This window comes from Pseudopodoces humilis, chromosome 4 (genome assembly GCF_049639895.1).
Source record: "Pseudopodoces humilis isolate 2021_Gansu_Grassland_sample_001 chromosome 4, ASM4963989v1, whole genome shotgun sequence".
In the NCBI taxonomy this organism is placed as follows: Eukaryota; Metazoa; Chordata; class Aves; order Passeriformes; family Paridae; genus Pseudopodoces; species Pseudopodoces humilis.
In genome coordinates, this window is record NC_142203.1 from 65,067,771 (window position 1) to 65,084,638 (window position 16,868).

Consider the following 16,868-nt stretch of genomic DNA (forward strand, 5'->3'; position numbering starts at 1 on the left):
GAATGGGTTATACAAAGATGAGATATGGGAAGAGTTCTCCAACACTTACTGCAAGATCTCAAATCTCTTTAATTTGCGTAAGATACTTCTAACATTAACAGGAATGTGAGCCAGAAAATGATAAACTTTTTTCTTTTTTTTAATGTATTGTACTATGGGCTATGGGAAGAGTACAGTCCACAAGCCATCAAACTCCTGTAATTTGGGCATTTTGCTGCTTTCAGGTTTTCCAGGTCTTTTAGTTTAGTGTCTCTTCCTTTTTGTTTTTCTCATTTCAGGGGAATAAGACACTTAAAACACTGGAAATGAACCCGTGCACCCCCAACAGTGTTGAAGTGGTGGAAACACAGTCTACAGCTCCAAAGATTGAAGACACGGAGATGATGTCCCCAGCAGCAGAGACCACTGTGCCTGAAGATGGCTCTGACTCAGAAATGGAGAACCACGTTGTTGTGTCCTACTGCCCCCCTATCATTGAAGAGGAGATCTCAAATCTCCCTACAGATGAACCTGGGGAGTCATCTCAGGTGGTTTACATTGACATCCAGTCAATGTATCAGCCTCAAATTAAACCAGATGGGGAGCCAGAAATAGACATAGTGACTACAGCAGGCTATAAGCCCCAAATGCAGCTGTCTATCAGTGCTCTGAAAATAGAGGGTCATTCACCTGTGGAGGAAGAATTGGATAAAACTGCAGGTTATAGACCTCAAGCAAACACAAATGCCTGGAACATGGGCACTCCAGACTCTCCTGGATCAGCTGAAAGCAACAATGAAAATGCATCTTTTGGGAGCCCATGTTCAATTAATTCCCGACAGTTTCTACTTCCCCCAAAAGATGATGAAGACTCTCCTAAACCCATTAACACAGGGTGGTCCTTCACACACTTCTTTCAGAACAAACCAAATGATTAACAGCAAGTCCTCATTGCATGTGAACCTGCCTTCTGAATAAGCTTTTATTCCTGATGTTATAAAGAGAAGAAGAAGGAAAGTGCAAAAGGCATAAATTATTCTTGGAGACAGTCAGCAAAAGTTCTAGTGAGCTGAGTGTTACCATGTTTAAGTTAGTCAAAGTGTTAATATTCCATTGTAATAGAGGCTAAGAGGCCAAAATTATAGCAATTTAGTTATTACTCTAGTAAAATATATTGGATGTAAGGGGTTTTGATTTTACAGCCCCTGATAATTATAGTTGAAGAACTCTGCCTACCTTCACATAGTGCTCCAAGATTAACATGGTCTCATGCAATTTATAACTTGGAAAGATTGCTTTGCTTTGTTGTAGTTGTTCCCAACCATGCAGACTCAAATGATGCAGCACCAACAGGTTTCCTTACTGAAGGTTTAATTTATAGCAAATCTCAGCCTAAGACATGGAAACAATGTGGTGGGAAACTGGTGAAATCTTTTACCTAGTTATAAACTAAGAACAAATGAGAGTGCTATTTTTTTTTCTTCTCCTGTATGGAAGGTTATTATCACTGTTTAACACTTACAAAGCAATGGCCATTCAAATCTGTTGCTTTTTAACTAGACACTAATTTCTGTACCTACTGTACAATGTTTATTAAGTGCTTGACTCAGGGGTACAAACTTGGGGAAAAGAAGTGTAACACTGATTGAAACCTCAACAAGAACTGCATAAAGTTTAAAACTTCCTTTTTTTTAAAAAAAAAACTTAGAATGCTCTATATTTTTTCTATTTTTTGGTTAAAGAGTTAACCTTTCCTAATGTATTGCACTAATACATTTTGTATTTCATAGCTTCTGCTCCAGATCTCCTGCTTTGAAGTGGTACAGTAGTCCATTCACCCTCAGTGTTCAGCAGTCTTTGCACTATGCAGTAATGTAAACCAAGGGGAAATCTCTGTCTACTCACCTTAGCTGCTGATGCAGTTTGGCACATTAAATTAGAGGTAACAGGACTAGCTCCTTGAGAAGAAACTGCTCTTTGGATGCTCTTGTTGTATTAGCTTTGTGTTACCTGCTGCCTTAGGTAATCTTATGTGTCTACCCAACAGGACCTTTTATACAAATCCTACCTGGGAGTACAAGGTAGGATTTCTCTAGTGGCAGGGAGAAACCCAGGGGGGTTTTAGTGCCGCTAATTCTACCTCTCCTTTACCAGACATGTGATGCAAAGAAATCTTAAATGATGTAGATTTGTGTGCTTCAAGGAGTGTTTAGAACAATCATCTTTTAAAATGCTTGTTTTCACATGTGCATCTCTAGACAACTGTAACTGTAACATTTCACTGTAAATTTCAGGCTGTGGCATATATGAGTTTCACTAGCTCACAGGAGAAACTCACGAGAAACTTACTTGTTTCTTGCTGTTAAACAGTGGGGAGGCATCAGATGTTGAAAGAGCTTGATCAAAAAGGGTCTCCACAAAGTTCTAACCATTTTTTTTTATCTCCATTTCCTTAACTACTTAGTGTTTTGTTTGGGGTTTGGTTTTGGTTGTTTTTTTTCTTTTTTTTTTGTTTTTTTAATAAATAGGACATGGGAATGGTTTTCTAAACAAAACAGGTAGAGACTGAATTGGCTAGGCTGCTAGCTGTAAAGGTGTGAGAGTAGACTGGGAGGATGATTTATCTTGACAGACATTTGGTCTCCAAACCACATGATCTGGGCATGAAAATAAAACCAAGAGCATAAGGTTAAACCTAATCACAGCGATGGATTGTTCCATTTCAGAGGCTGGCATGTCTCTGCCATCTCCATAAAGTGAAAGTGTAGAGGTATTTCAGAGCTGACAAAAAGGCAAAGCATTAAATAGTTCTCATAATAGGTAACAACTTCCTATGTGTGCCTCCTGTATGAGTGAACTGAACAGATTAGTCTGCAGGCCTGGCACAGTGCAGAGTGTCTCTGCTAAAACAGAAAGTGCTCATAGGATTCATCTGTTGAGTCTTTGCATTAGCAGGGCTGTGTGTGAAAAGACAGGCAGTGCAAAGAGCGGGGGGCCATTTGTGACCAGGCATCAGGACAAGGGAAGTGTCATAGCCTGTTACTTAGAACATTGACCTAACTCATGAAAGGAAGCAGTTAAGCCCTTTGTGGTTGATAGCTGGGAGGAGGCTAAATCCTAATAGTAACAACTGTTTTTCATAATTACTCCTTTTTAGAGTATTTCTTTTCACCAGTGTAGATTTGGCTTAATGTGTCCATCTCCTGAGATGAATTTTAGCTTGTGCTGCTATATGCTTTTAACTGAAGGCAGGTGATGCCATGGACAGTGTGTATGGGCAGTGGTTTGGGGTTTTTTTAACAGGGCAATTTCTCAGTGCAAAGGAGCAATCAGTATTGTATGGTGATCCAAGTGAAAAAAAAAAAAACCTCTGTAGCAGAACAGCTGACCATGAAGAGTAACTGTGCTTTTCATATGGCTGTATACATATGTAAAAAAACAAAATCAATGCAGTTTGAGAGTACTAGCAATTTTTAATTTTTAGACTGGAAATCAGGGCAGCTGCAGAGAGCACACAGAGCTCGCAGGAAGCAGTTTAGGACCATTCTCAGTGTTCACATGGTGAATCACTTACACATAAGCATCACATACTCAGGTTTCCCAGTGTGCTGCTCCTCCTATTCAGTAAAGACAGCAGCATTTTTAATTGCTTCATTTCTTAGTGATTGGGTAAGGAAAAGCTCCACAAATGCATGTTCTGCCTTGATGTTATAAACTCTTACCTAATTATTCATCTCTCTTTTTATTTTATTTTTTTTTTTAATTCTTGACTATATACCCAGTGTTCTGACTTTCAGGGTGCAGGTCAGAAAGGTCTTGTTCACAGCAATGGCTTCAATAACAGAAGAGTGGGTCAGATGTGGGAGAGAAAGTCTTATGCAGTATCTGTAGCATCATTGTTGCTTAATGCTGATGAGCCAGTAAGCAGTTGTCATTCCAGCACTTGAAAGTTCAGCTGCTTCACCTCTGTGGTTTCCTATGAGCCTGTTCAGTACTGCCTTTCAAATGCCTGTCTCAGATATTCAGCAGTGAATTCAGATGCTTAGGGAGAGGTGGTGTGCTGTGATCAGCCACCCCTAGGTGCATGGAGCAGTAGGGATGAGTGACAAGGATTGTAAGGGTACAGACTTGGTTTCTGAGCCCAAGTGCCATGTTAAACCAGTGAGGCATCTTTAGGAATGTCTTTGAACCAAATACCATTTCAAAGCATGGTGCTCTTTCATAGCCTCTAAATACTTTGATAACAATTGTAAGCTTCAGAGGGGATCAGATTCTTTGTACTAGTGCCTTCTAGCTTCCTGATGAGCCTCTTTGGAGAATTTTTTTTCTGGAAAATATCTTAGGAATCCTAAAGTTTAAACTGCATTTCCTTACCATCATTTTGTGAAAGTTCTTATCCTTTATTGAACATTTATTTTTACTTCTTTTGGATTTTTACTTCATTTTTTAGAAGAGTAGAAAGTGCAGCTTTAAAAAAAAAATCCAAAAAGAACCAAACAAAAAGCAAAACCCAACAACTTCCAGAAGGGATATGGTCAGAAGGGATTGTGTCCAAGTCACTGTCATGCCTAACTCAGTGCTTCAGTCCTCCAGGATCAGTGTTCAGAGATGTAGGGTATTAATGCCAAGCAGTTGCTTTCTGAAGAAAGTCATTGGTTCTGCTGCTTTTTATTTTTGAGCCATGCCTGTCATATGTGACAATTTAAGTTTTGTAATGGATTTTTGTACTGTTCACTGTATATGTGAAACATCAGTCACATTTAATGTATCATTGTGCACTCTCCTATTTGACACATTAATTTTTTTTGTTTCTCTGACATGCATGAGATCTGGGATCTCAGGTTTGTGTGTTAGGTTTTGGGATGGTAGATCTGCATGTGATATACCTCACAGAACTACTAGTTAATATATCAACAAAATAGTAAGCTAATATTACAGGCAGGCAGTGAATTACCTCCCCTGTTATGCAGTGACTGTATAGGCAGACCTAGAACCTGATAAATTACATTTGCTCTCTTTATTATCTCTAGTTGCTGCTTTAATGGGTAAACCATTTCCAAAGGGAGCCAGACACTGTGTTGTTTGTCATGGCACAAGTGGCAGATGTGCCATGTTTCTTCATCTTTGGTTTATGTGGGGGACCAGAACTTTCCTTTGCTAGGAATGTGGCAGCAGCACACTGCTGCTGACCTCGAGCTTCAGGCTGCTCTGAAGAGGCATTTTCAAGCCACCTTTTTTGTTGCTGTTGATAGGTTTAGCTGGGTAAAGCTTAGTGCTGCAGTGTTTCCTGTGATCATATCCTCCAGGACACTCAGTTGAACATGAATAGGAGCAAAAATGAAAGCAACTGGGTGCACTGGGGAGAGAAGGTGTTTAGACATCACTCTGAAAAGGCAATGATAAATTGTGTGCTCTATTTTAAAATAAATACTGCTTTGTAAATAGAATACTTGTATCCCTACAAGTAGATAGAAATATAGTAAAATAATTTGAAATATATTAAAGAAATGTAACATTTAGAGAATGAGATTGCTAACAAGGCTCTGTGTACCATAAATCTATGACAAGCTTCCCATGTAAATAGCATCTTCTGTTCTGCCCTGACTTTGATGAAGACTTCAGTGCAAATGACATTTAATATTTTATAACTCCAAGTCCTAGCCCTTTATGCACACATGTGCTTGCATCATCGTGTGCCTAGGTGCATATGCCAGAGGATGTCGGCTTGCAATTGCCAAAGTGACTTTTTTTGGAGTCCTGTACATGAATATATACCTTCTGAGACAGTTCTGTCTAGAGGAAGCACCTGCCATTTTGTGCTTCTCCCAACACACTTTGCAACACTTGCGGTGCTGTGCATTAAGTGGTGCCCTGCATGGCTGATGCTCAAAGATGCTGTTGGCAGTTCACAGTGTTTGTTGTTTTTTCCCTTGCCTTTTCCTTAGCCAGCCTGGAAACACAGTCCCAGACCCCAAATGCTAGACAAGGATTCAGAAATGTTGGAGTGTTTAATTCCCTGTTTAAGACTGTCTTAAATATCTCATTAGGAGCTGGCAAACAGTTTCTTCCACCACAGTTTTCTTTCCCCTCCCCCATTTATATAACTCTGGATTTTCCCCAGTGTTTCTAAGATAGGCCAGTGTTTGTTTCTTTTTTGCGTATTATGCAAACAAACCTCAGATGATACTGGCAGGATTTCTGAAACTTTGTAAGTTGTCTCAGGATGTGTGACAATGCTTCTCCCCCACAAAAACATCTATTAGTTCCTTCTGCTTTTACAAGTGGAAAAAAAGATACCTCCAGAGGGCTTCTGGGTTTTGGAGGCCAGGGGCTCATCATCCCCACACAGGTGAGCTGGTCTGATGGCAGGGTGTTTCATGAGAGGATGGGGTTAATCCCTCTCCAGTCTCACCCTCTTCTTGCAACAGCACTGTCCAGTGCACTTTGTGGTGCACCAGAGCAGATTAAATCCTTGCTTTTCAATGTGATACCTAACAAAATCTCTAGGACAGTCCTAAATCTGCATTTTGACTGAAAGCAAGCTTCAGTGGAGGTGTATGTACAACCTCCACTAGAAGGCTCAATACCTTTGCAACTCACTTGGTCTCACATTATACAAAAGGTAGTGAGTAAAACTAACCCAGGAACAAAGCAAAACGTGAAATTTTCTCGTTTTCATTACTTGGGTTAAGAAAAATGTAAAAATAAACAGCTCAAGCAGGGCAAAGTAAAATAGAAAGGTCACACTCTTTAGTAGTAATACAATAAAAGAATCCTTGAATATCACTCTGTCAGTGTTTTCCCAATGTGGCTCAAAAATGGCTTTGGATGAACAACATTTCACGTTTGATAGCATGTCAAAAGTTTGTAAAGCTGGGGATAACAAAAAGAGAAGACAACTGAATCAACTCATGTTTGAAATCCTACTTGAAGGTAACAGTAATTTGAACTTTGAGCCTGTTGTGGCGCACAAAACATCAGAACTGGTGGAATCATACAGGTCACCTGAAAATACCACACAACAATGTACTATAATGCTGTAACTTTAAAACATATACTGTGAACAGGTTCAATGTTTTTTTAGCTCTTTTTATACCATATTTTTTACAGCATAAACAATTTGCTTAGAGATATTTTTTATGTTCTGTTTTTATGAAGATTTTAATGGACTTTTGTTTAATACTAGTGAAAATATTATTTGCCAATTTCACATAGTCATCTGTAGATGTTAATTCTGAGAATAAATCAATAGACTGAGCTGAAAAAAATAGTCTTCATAACACACTAAATCTAATAAGTCATTCAACATATTTTTGTTGCTGAATGATACTGAAATTTTCCAGCTTCCAAATCTGCTATTGAAAAATTACTTCTTTCACAATTTCAGCAAAATCATCACAAGGCACTTTAATGAAGCGGTAGCATGCCAAGTAAAATACTGATTCAACAAAGTGTATCAATATGAAAATTTATCAGCTAAGCAGTTAAACAAATGCATGCTTAAAAAAGGAAGCATGGGATCATGTTGGGGATATAATGTTTCAGTGTGGCAATTGACATTTAAAACTAACACTAAGATACAACTTTGCATACATTTTAAATCTAGTTGGCTTGCTTGTTGTAACTCCTGTTGTATTGCTTGGGTGTCTAAAAGTAAGCATGTGTTTAACAATTTTGCCATAGTATTGCCATGAAATTTAATAAATATATTTTCTTACACTCTTAGATGTCTGCATATTTTTTGCTTTCCTATTTATTTTTTAAGTAAGAGTTAAATTCTGCTTGTGCTCCAGTACAAACGGACTTTTACTTGAATTTTGTGCCAGAGTAAATAACCACAGGATCTAGCAATCACAGCCGTGGCTTCCTGATAGGCAGAGTGGGTAGTAACATACTCCCGGAGCGGCTTCTCCTCTGCACACCAAACCCCAGCATGTCCAAGGCCCACTGAAGCCCTCCTGTTCTTGCCATATGATGCAATGATAGGAAAAAGTCCAGGTCACTTACCCGTGTCCTCCTTGGCTCGTGGCTGTAACGGAGCTGGGGGTTGATATTTGATCCTCCTGCGTGCCTGGGCTGAGGGTGGGCAGAGATCAGCTGCACAGACTGCACAGGGCACATCCCCTGTGCCAGCATGAAGGGTACAGGGGCAGGATGAAGGGGCCCAGGCTGTGCACTGCAGGGTTGGTTTGGGTAGCACAGGACACTTTCTCAGCATTTTTTAGTGGAGTTGAGTTCACCAGTAATATACCATAATAAATAATATGGTAGTTGTAACACGGGCCTTATGTTTGAGGCCATTTATGTTTTGTCATTTGGTGTCTTAGTGACCACCAAAGAATTTTGTGGCTAATCTAACCAACAGCACCTTGGGAATGACACCTGAACTTAATAATATGTGTAATCACAGGTGCTACAGCACATCACGTGTGGCCATCATGGCTTGGTGGCATTGTGCTCTCTCCATCTCTTTGGAGGCATCCTTGAATGTCAGAGTCAGTTCCTTGCCTCATGATAACAGATTGGTGCAGCTTGATGTGACAGCAACTAGGCAGGGTACAGGAGCTCCTCAGCACTGGGGAGGTGTGGGGTTAAGGTCTTTTAGTGGGACTGAGGAGCACTGCCCTGAAAAGACTGAAACTTAGAGCTGCGGAAATGAGGAAAGGCTTAACTGTTCCAGAAGTGAAACCCACGGCTGCCCTCTCCAGCCCTGCTACTGATCAGGTCAGAGCAGCGACCAGGGAACAGTTCCAGACTTGTCTCACTCTGTCATCTGTGTCTCAGGTCTAAAACAGGATGATGGCTTTGCAAGATCTTCTGAAGATACTGCAAGTGTTCAGATATAGCTCATTCAATCCTTGGCAATACGAGGCTAATCCAGTTGGGCTGGATATTTAACACAGCTCCTGGGCAGCTGGAATAGGTAGATATACAAACATCATGGAGATACTTGCACAACAGCAGCAGCATGAAAGCAGGAGGGTTTTTTGCAGGGACCATGAACTGTCCCATATGTCACCATTACAATAAGGGTGGAGAGAGGGAGTCAAACCATCCATGTTTTCTGTTTCAAGCACACATCCTTATCTTCTGTTTGACTCTCCCTTTGCTGCCAGTCCTGGTTGCTCCTAGGATGGCACTGGCTGTGGCATTACAGCCACTCCCCTGGATTTGCAACCACAGAAAGTTTCTCTCAACACATAAATAGAACTTTAAGTCCCTCTGTATGAATCATTTGTTAGGTATTGAAATTTTTGTTTTGATAAGAACAATCAGTTCAAATTAAAGCTGCCTGAACATGATGATAAATTGGTGGTTACATTTTTAAATTCTGCTCTGCTGACACCAAGGCAAAAAACTGTAGAGGGAAAAAAAATGGAAGCAAGTGAAATGGTAAAGAAAATATTGGATATTGCTCCTCCTATGTTTTCAAAAGACTGAAAAATTTAGGAAAATTCTGCCACGTTCAGAAAAAGCAATGATGTAGGCTGCCAACACTGCCACTAGAAACTATTTAACAGTCTGAAAAACAAAAAATTAGGTTGGAAAGCTGCTGTTATGTGAGACAGAACATGGGGTGTCTGTGCTCTCCATTTCTTCCATGCTTCTCTGTACATCTCAGTAACAAAAAGTGCTGGAAAACATGGCCTGTGGGGATGGTGTTGAAAGAATTGGCACGGTTGTTTTCCTAGAAAGAAAGGCTGAGGCAAGATTTAAAAAGAAAGAGCAGTGGAAGAGGAACAATGTCATCTTTGTCTTAGTGCACAATGAACAAAGCAAAATGCTGTGACAGTGAATGGATATTCAAAAGAAATCAGGGCAGTCGGTCACAGCACTGCCAGGCAGTCTCCATCACAAGGGGTTTGACAAGAGGGCACTCACAGATGAGCGAGTCCTGTCCACAGGGACAGAAAGCCAGGACCTTGGAGAGTTGCAGTGACCACAGGTGCTGGCACCAGGCTGTTACTCATGAGTGAAATGCCTAAGTGCAGAATCAAGGGCACGACATCCCTTGCTCCAGCAGAGTGCCCACAATGACTCAAACCAATTCAAAAATGAAGTGGGAGACAGTTGGGGAAAGGGACCTGACACCCACCCCCCCCCCACCACCACCCAAGAAATAAAATGGTAATAAAAGGTCTATCTGTCTGATGGGATGTACCCATCTCTCCCTGGGTAAACCAGGGGGGTGATGCTGTCATGGAGGGAGCTGAACATGCAGAGCTGGAACAATACACTTCCCACCCAGTTTACTTCGCTGTGTAATCAGAATGAAAACTTCTTCTCTAAAACAAAGCCTGGCTGACAAAACAGTAACATCTACCAGGCAGCTATTGCAGTATAATACTCCACCAGAGAAAGGGCAACTTCCCAACCCTGGTAGCCCCGTCCTCCTCATCTTCACACTTTTGCTCCCTGGGGCCAGGCTTGGAGGACTGGGATGGCAATGAGCTCCTAACTGAGCCAGGACAAACCAGTGGAACAAGGATTCACTGACCATAGGGAGCATTGCTAAATCTCATCTGGCTTTAGAACCCCTTGACTTGCTTTCTTTTTCTTTTTTCCTTATTTTCCTTTAAGATAAAGCAGATTAAACCTAACTGTTGATTCCCAGTAGCTGGTTCCAGTGATGGAGATAAAGGAGTAGTGAAGAACAGCAAGACACACTTTGCCCTGGCAGAGTGAGGGGCAAGCAGGAAGCAGCTCTGGCCAGCAGCCAGTGCTCAGCACAAAGCCTGACTCAGCCCGCCAAAGCTGGCATCAAGGCAGGTGCTCAGCCTACTGAGTGGAATATTACGTATTTTGGGAATAAGGTGGAAAACTGCTAAGAAAAATAAGAACTGCAGTTTAAGGAAGGAGATTGAAAATTGCAAAGAGAGGTACAAGCACTTGTGGCTGCTGCTTTCACTGCTGGCGTGCACAGGTAACTGCAGCAAAAGAGACACAGCTCTGCAAAAGCGGCAGGAACTTACCCTGTTCAGCGCTGGGGTCATGCCTTGCATCTGAGTCAGCCCGAGCAATGAGTAATGTGGCTAATAAACATTCCTGGAGACAGCGAGCAGCACATACAGGCCAGTTCCTGGGAAAATGACTAATCACTCGGCCATGCACTGTCCACCTTTCCTTTCTCCTTCCCTGACCCAGCATCACTGGGGAGGGTGGCAGCGAGCGGGAGGGGCAGAGCCTCCACATGTGGCCTCCACATGCGATTTTCTGGTACCTGTCTCCTGCTCAGCCCCTGGAGTGGAAACCACAGTGGAAACCCATCCCCAAGGTTTACCAGGAAGAGTGGAGACGTAGGTGATAATCTCAGATTATCTTTAAAAGGATGCAGAAAGTCTCTTTTTTTAAAAAAAATATTTAAACCGCTCAATATCTTTGCTATTCACCCCTCCGCCTCCCGCCGCTGCTGCTCGTGCTCAGCCCACATCTCTGCAGGGCGATGTCGCAGCCCCGAATTCCCGTGCGGTGATAATCAGAGCTGGAAACAGGCATTTGGGGAGCTGCCTTTTGCTGCTCTTCTTTTTCCACCATAACAGAGGTATTTCCTACCCACGCCCCTCCCTACCCGGCATTTCAACGGAGCAGCTTTTGTTTTGGAGAAGTGCCGCCTTGTACCAAAGCGCCCGGTATTCTGCAGTACATTATCTTAAAATAGAGACCTCTCCCTCCAGATGTTTGTCTTGGAACAGGTCTCCAAACCCTGTGACAGAAACGAAAGGATGGGAAAGGCGAGGCACGGAAGACAGAGCAGAGGGTGACGCTGTTTGCGGACCATGGTAGAGCCCCATCAGCAGCTAGGCTGGGTACAGCCAGTCAAATCTCCCTACTCTGTGCCAGGTCAGGACACAGCATCAGCATCTGGAAAACCCGTCAGGTCCGTTAGATGTGAATTTTCCCTCTCAGGCAGCCACGGCTCAGACATGACCCAAGCACAGGCTGTGTCCAGCCACTCCCACAGGGCTACCCTAAGCAGACAGAAAAATCTTCAGCCTCCAAAGATTTTGGTTTTCATTCTTTTTCAAACTCTACTCATTTTCCTTTTACATCCCAAGGCATCCAATTCCATCTACTTTCCTTTCAAAGGCACATCTTGATCTGGTATATTTTATCCTGCATTTTCCCAGCCACAGAGGGTTTCTCCTTCCCCATGGGGCTCCCCAAGTCAAACAACACTTTGCTTCTCCTGGAAGGAGAACCACGAGTGTCTCCAGCTCCTCTGTAAGCTGCCCCTGTCTTCTACAGACATTTTTTTCTGAAGTGCCATTTGAACAGGGGGCAGAGCACAGGTGCCCACCACATGATGGCACCACCACGTATTTTTCTTTTACTTTCTGTTTCTAGTAAGTGCCTGCATTTGTTTTTGACCACAGCTACCTTATAAAAGGAGAACAAGATCTTTCACCTAAGAGATCAGGGTGTCCCTTTAGCAGGCAGGACAGGAGGTGAGGTACCCTTGGAAGCTATTTGCCTGTGCCATTATCTAGAATTGCTGTAGGTGGGATGAATCTAGGGAATGTGTGTGAGCTCTTGGGGCCAGGAGCACTCTGAGCACAGTAAAAATGCAGCAGAAACCTCCTCATCTCCATTGTTTTCACCACATCAGGCCCTTTCAGTTCACAGGCATTCAGATGAGCCTGTGCCCCTGAGAAAGTTTGTGGTTTCCCCACCACAAGCACATGGCAGGCTGAGGGGTGCCCTGCTGCATGGTTGATCTCTCTTCCTCCCCCCCACCCCTTCAAAGGCTCCCTCATCCACTTTGAGTAGAGAATTAAGGAAGAAAAATCTCCAAGTTATGAAATTCTGGATGACTCTTTCAGTGTCTCAATAGCACTCTGTTCGCCTGCTTAAATTATATTTTGGCAATCAAGGTTGCATAAGTGCTGGTCCAGTGCCTAGAAAACATAACATTTTAAGAGGACTGTGACCTACCAAGGTCTCTTGCAATACCTTTACTCATTTTTCTCAAACAAAAACAAAACAAAACAAAACAAAAATTTATAATACCACAGTAGCAAGTATTTGCTCTTTTTTTCCTAATCTTTTAATCTGTTTAAGACAGGAAAGCTTCATAATGTACAATTTTAAACTGTCAAAATTTACAGAACAAAAAGAGTCAAATGTAAAACTGGTCATAACTCACAAATATCCCCATTAAAACTGTATAATACAGACATTAAGCCACAGGTCACTTTTCTATTTTTAGGAAAGTGTGCAAAGAGCTAATTGTATAGTACATGTAGATGTTAAAAGTGATGCCATGTAAGCAGGTCTGCTGCTGCTATAAAAAAATAGACAAGTATAAAATTACTTCTACAAAATTGGTTCATTGTTTTGGTTGTTTGTAATAAAAAAGTAGACTTGTAAGAACTTTCCTCCTCATCAAACAACAACATTTTGAAACCAGTCATTGTAAATGTTATCCTGTTGCACAGGATGAAATACAATTTAGCTGAATCAGAGAGTGGTAAGGAGAACTGCTTGTTCCAGGACCTAGATGTGAATGCAGAAATATGCTGCCCCATGGTGCATTGGTTGAACAGCAGTCACCGTACCACTTCAGGGTGGGATGATTGCAGGTGTTTCAAGATTGCTTTCTCTGATACTACAAAAGATAACCTAAGGACCACAAAATACAGTCATTGGGCTACTCATAACATCACACTTTGCAGTTTGCACTGACGCACAACCTTTAGCGTTCACTAAACACTTAAGGGGTAGAGGGCACGGTTCATACACAAAATGCTTGGTTTCATTTGGACAGGAGAGGAGAGGAAAGGAGAGGGAATGAAAGGGAAAAATGTTCTTTTTTTTGTTTTTGTGTTTCCCTTTGGCTTTATCACCTTCCCAGATGGCAAACGTGGTCCGGCTGCAGAGGACTACATCAGCCAGCTCTCACTCAGCCACACACACAAGCACACGACAGGTCCTCAGCACCGGGATTCCTCTCTTGTCACTTGGTCCCACACGTGTTGATGTTCTTCCCGCTGGCAGCATCCTCCACCAGCGAGATGTGGTAGTCAGTTGAGAGCGTGAGGTGGGAGATGCAGCCCACCAGCCCCCGCAGGTACTGCCGGTTCGTGTGCAGGGCAATTTCCTTCATGCCACCTGTAGGAAAGGCAGCTGTCAGAAACTCTCCACCAGCACAGGCATCTGCTCCTGCTTGGCAGGCTGCACACCCAGCAGTGCCATTCCTAGTGCACCTCAAAGGGAATTTTAATTTATAGGTTGCCCTGTGTTGTTTTAAATAACAATTATAAGCGCTTGAAAGTACAGAGGTAATGAACTAAGATGCTAATTATTTTTTGCAGAAACTGTAGCATCAGTAAGAGCTGAATAAGCTTGTGCCCAGGTGCGGGGTTTCCAGCTGTCTCTTCTGTTTCTCTGTGTACCTGCCAGGAGTACCTTAGAGTGTCCCATGGTACTCATCCCTTCCCACACTCATTCCCCCATCCCACTCAGAGAGGCCTCCTCACATAAAACAGGCTGTGTACAGATGAGAGGCTGCTGTGTGACACCTCCACCAGGAGCTGGTCCCTGCCTTGCATCTGTGTCCTGAATGCAAATAATTAGCACTCACCTACATAGAGATCTCCACTGATATTTAACTGCCTCATCTTCCCAGGGGATTTACCGGTCCTGGCACCGTAATCATCCACGGTTACTTTGCCAGATTGTCCATCCCTGAAACAAAAAGCAAACCACTCTCATTCATCCAGCCTACAACTGAACAGGAGGAGGAGCAGCAGCATCTTCCACTGGCCAGGAGACCAGGGCAACTCAGAGCTTAGCAGGGTTCATGGTGAAGGCTTGGAACTGGGAAGTCCCACAGATACAGTGTACTACGGCCATCCAGACTTTTCAGGTTTTATGATTTTTTAAATAGATGTCAAAGACCTGCAAAGTGTACAAGACACATTTGCAGAGCAGAAAGTGCTGGAAAATAATCAAATTAGACAGGTAAGGGGGGGGGGGGCGGGGGGGTGGGCACATTCTGACCTGTTATTAAAAATCAAATGTAACAGCAGGGAAAAAAATGGGTAAGCTATGGTAAAACTTACTTCTTGGTAGTTTTGTTTCTCACTAGGGCCATTTTTCCTATGGTCAATAACAGTATTGACAGCTACTTGACAGGTTCCTATTCTCACTGAATTTGGTAACAAGTTGTGCTAAATGTCAGACTGATTTCCAGGGAATCAGCCTCTCACGAAGAGAGGGAATGTATGCTTTCCCTGCTGGACACAGTTGCCTCCCATGAGGTAATGAGTTATAAATATGAGTTATATATACACTGTAAGATGTCTGCACCTCCTCCAAATAGAAAAACTAGGTTTACACTGTCTGTGCTCCAGTGCTTGTGCCAGCCCGCAAAATGCTCACCAGGGAATTTTAAAATGCAGGCATTAAAGAAAAATACTCCTAACTGAAATGGTAGGGGTTTAGTAGAATGTCTGTCACAGCCCCAGAATAGCTCTGCATGACTCTGGCAGCCTGCCTCGAGCTGTGCCGAGCTGGCACTGTCACCTCAAATACAGCAATCTTTGTGTACATCATCCTGAAACAGCCAAGTTGCTAACAGTTCCACTCCTAAGCGACGTGTGAGTGTGGGGCCTCAGTGATTCACACCCCACCAGCACCCAGACATGCCAGCCAGCATCTTTAACAGCAGGGTGGCTCCCAAGTGCCTCCCAGATGAAGCCTGCCCACTTACCGAACAGCTTTGACTCTGTGCCACCGGCCGTCGCTGAAGGAGCCGTTCACCGTGATGGAAGCAATGCCACTGCCCAAATTGTAGCTACAATCAAAAAAAATTTGAATGTTACCGACTTTCTTGAAAGGACTGGTTGCCTGCCAAGTTGCTCAGGCATCCTTACTCCATTTTGGCTTGTTTTTTGGGGCAACCAGTGGAGTCCTTTGGAGGCTCAGCAGCAGTGCTCTTATTTCGCCAAGTCGGTCCCATGGACAAGGAGGAAAAACTCCCTGAGTCAGAGTGGGTACCATTACCACCTTCCCATGCGAGCAAGAAGAGAGCTTCTGCATGGCCATTCTTCCCCAAAGCAGGGAATTATGAAAGTCAGTGATCTACAGACCTTTGGCCTAATGAGAGATAGCAGTGGGAAGTTGCAAACATGGTTAATAAATAAATTTTTACAAGAGCAAATAAGCATGTGACCTATAAGAGATCTAGAAATCATCTGAAATATAGGAAAGGTTGAGACCTGTGATTTTAGAAAAGATGAAGTCTAATAAATGTGATTACTTCAGCTGCTGCTCTAATTTTTCCTTGTGTTTGCTTCTATTGAAATTACTCAGCAGATATTATGTCCCAGTCATGTTTAGACTTCAGCCACCTTAATTTCTGGGTCCCTGAAGCGTGGGCCAACCTTAACAAAAGAGAAGTAGCTGCTGCAGCACAGTGAGCTATTGAGGGCTCAGGATGAGTTGGCTGCTGCTGGACTTCAGCCTGTACAAAGCAGGAGGGATTAAAGCCAACATCCCTGCCTCTTAAAGAAGACTGAACATGGAACGAACTCATGGCCAGGGTGGGGTTCACAAGAACATCACATTAAACTGTGAGCTGCCCAGAGCAAATCAGTTACCCTAAATTTGTTTCCTCTCCAGGGGTTTAAGTGAGTTCCAGGAAAGCACCCCCTTTTACCCAGGTTGCAGATACCAGTCTAGGTCAAAAACAAGAGGATTTAGGTATGCAGGATAGCATCAAAATGTTAGACATTTTAAAACAGAAATTAAATTCATATCCCTAATGAATCCCTCTACAACAGCTGTCCCCCTACAGCAGTGAAATAATCTTTGACAGAAGCAGGGAGCAACAGAAAGAATTTATAGCAGCAGGTACACTATACAGGGAATAAGGCCATAGAAAACGT

General features: G+C 42.7%; 2 protein-coding genes across 8 annotated transcripts in view; one reads left to right on the top strand and one right to left on the bottom strand.

Annotated features, from left to right (window-relative positions):
* The window catches only part of LIFR (LIF receptor subunit alpha), an 87,227-nt gene extending 79,529 nt beyond the window's left edge, over positions 1–7,698 (top strand). For all 5 annotated transcript variants that reach the window (XM_088054136.1, XM_014256974.2, XM_088054135.1 and 2 more), the window contains one exon: positions 279–7,698. In XM_088054136.1, the coding sequence (XP_087910262.1) occupies positions 279–917 (639 nt within the window). In that variant the 3' untranslated portion in view covers positions 918–7,698. The remainder of the gene's footprint in view (positions 1–278) is intronic.
* Positions 7,699–13,287: 5,589 nt separating this feature from the next.
* Positions 13,288–16,868, bottom strand: part of EGFLAM (EGF like, fibronectin type III and laminin G domains) — a 72,873-nt gene continuing 69,292 nt past the window's right edge. For all 3 annotated transcript variants that reach the window (XM_088054338.1, XM_014257019.2, XM_088054337.1), the window contains 3 exons: positions 15,692–15,775; positions 14,561–14,664; positions 13,288–14,088 (listed from right to left, as the gene is read on the bottom strand). In XM_088054338.1, the coding sequence (XP_087910464.1) occupies positions 13,934–14,088; positions 14,561–14,664; positions 15,692–15,775 (343 nt within the window). In that variant the 3' untranslated portion in view covers positions 13,288–13,933. The remainder of the gene's footprint in view (positions 14,089–14,560; positions 14,665–15,691; positions 15,776–16,868) is intronic.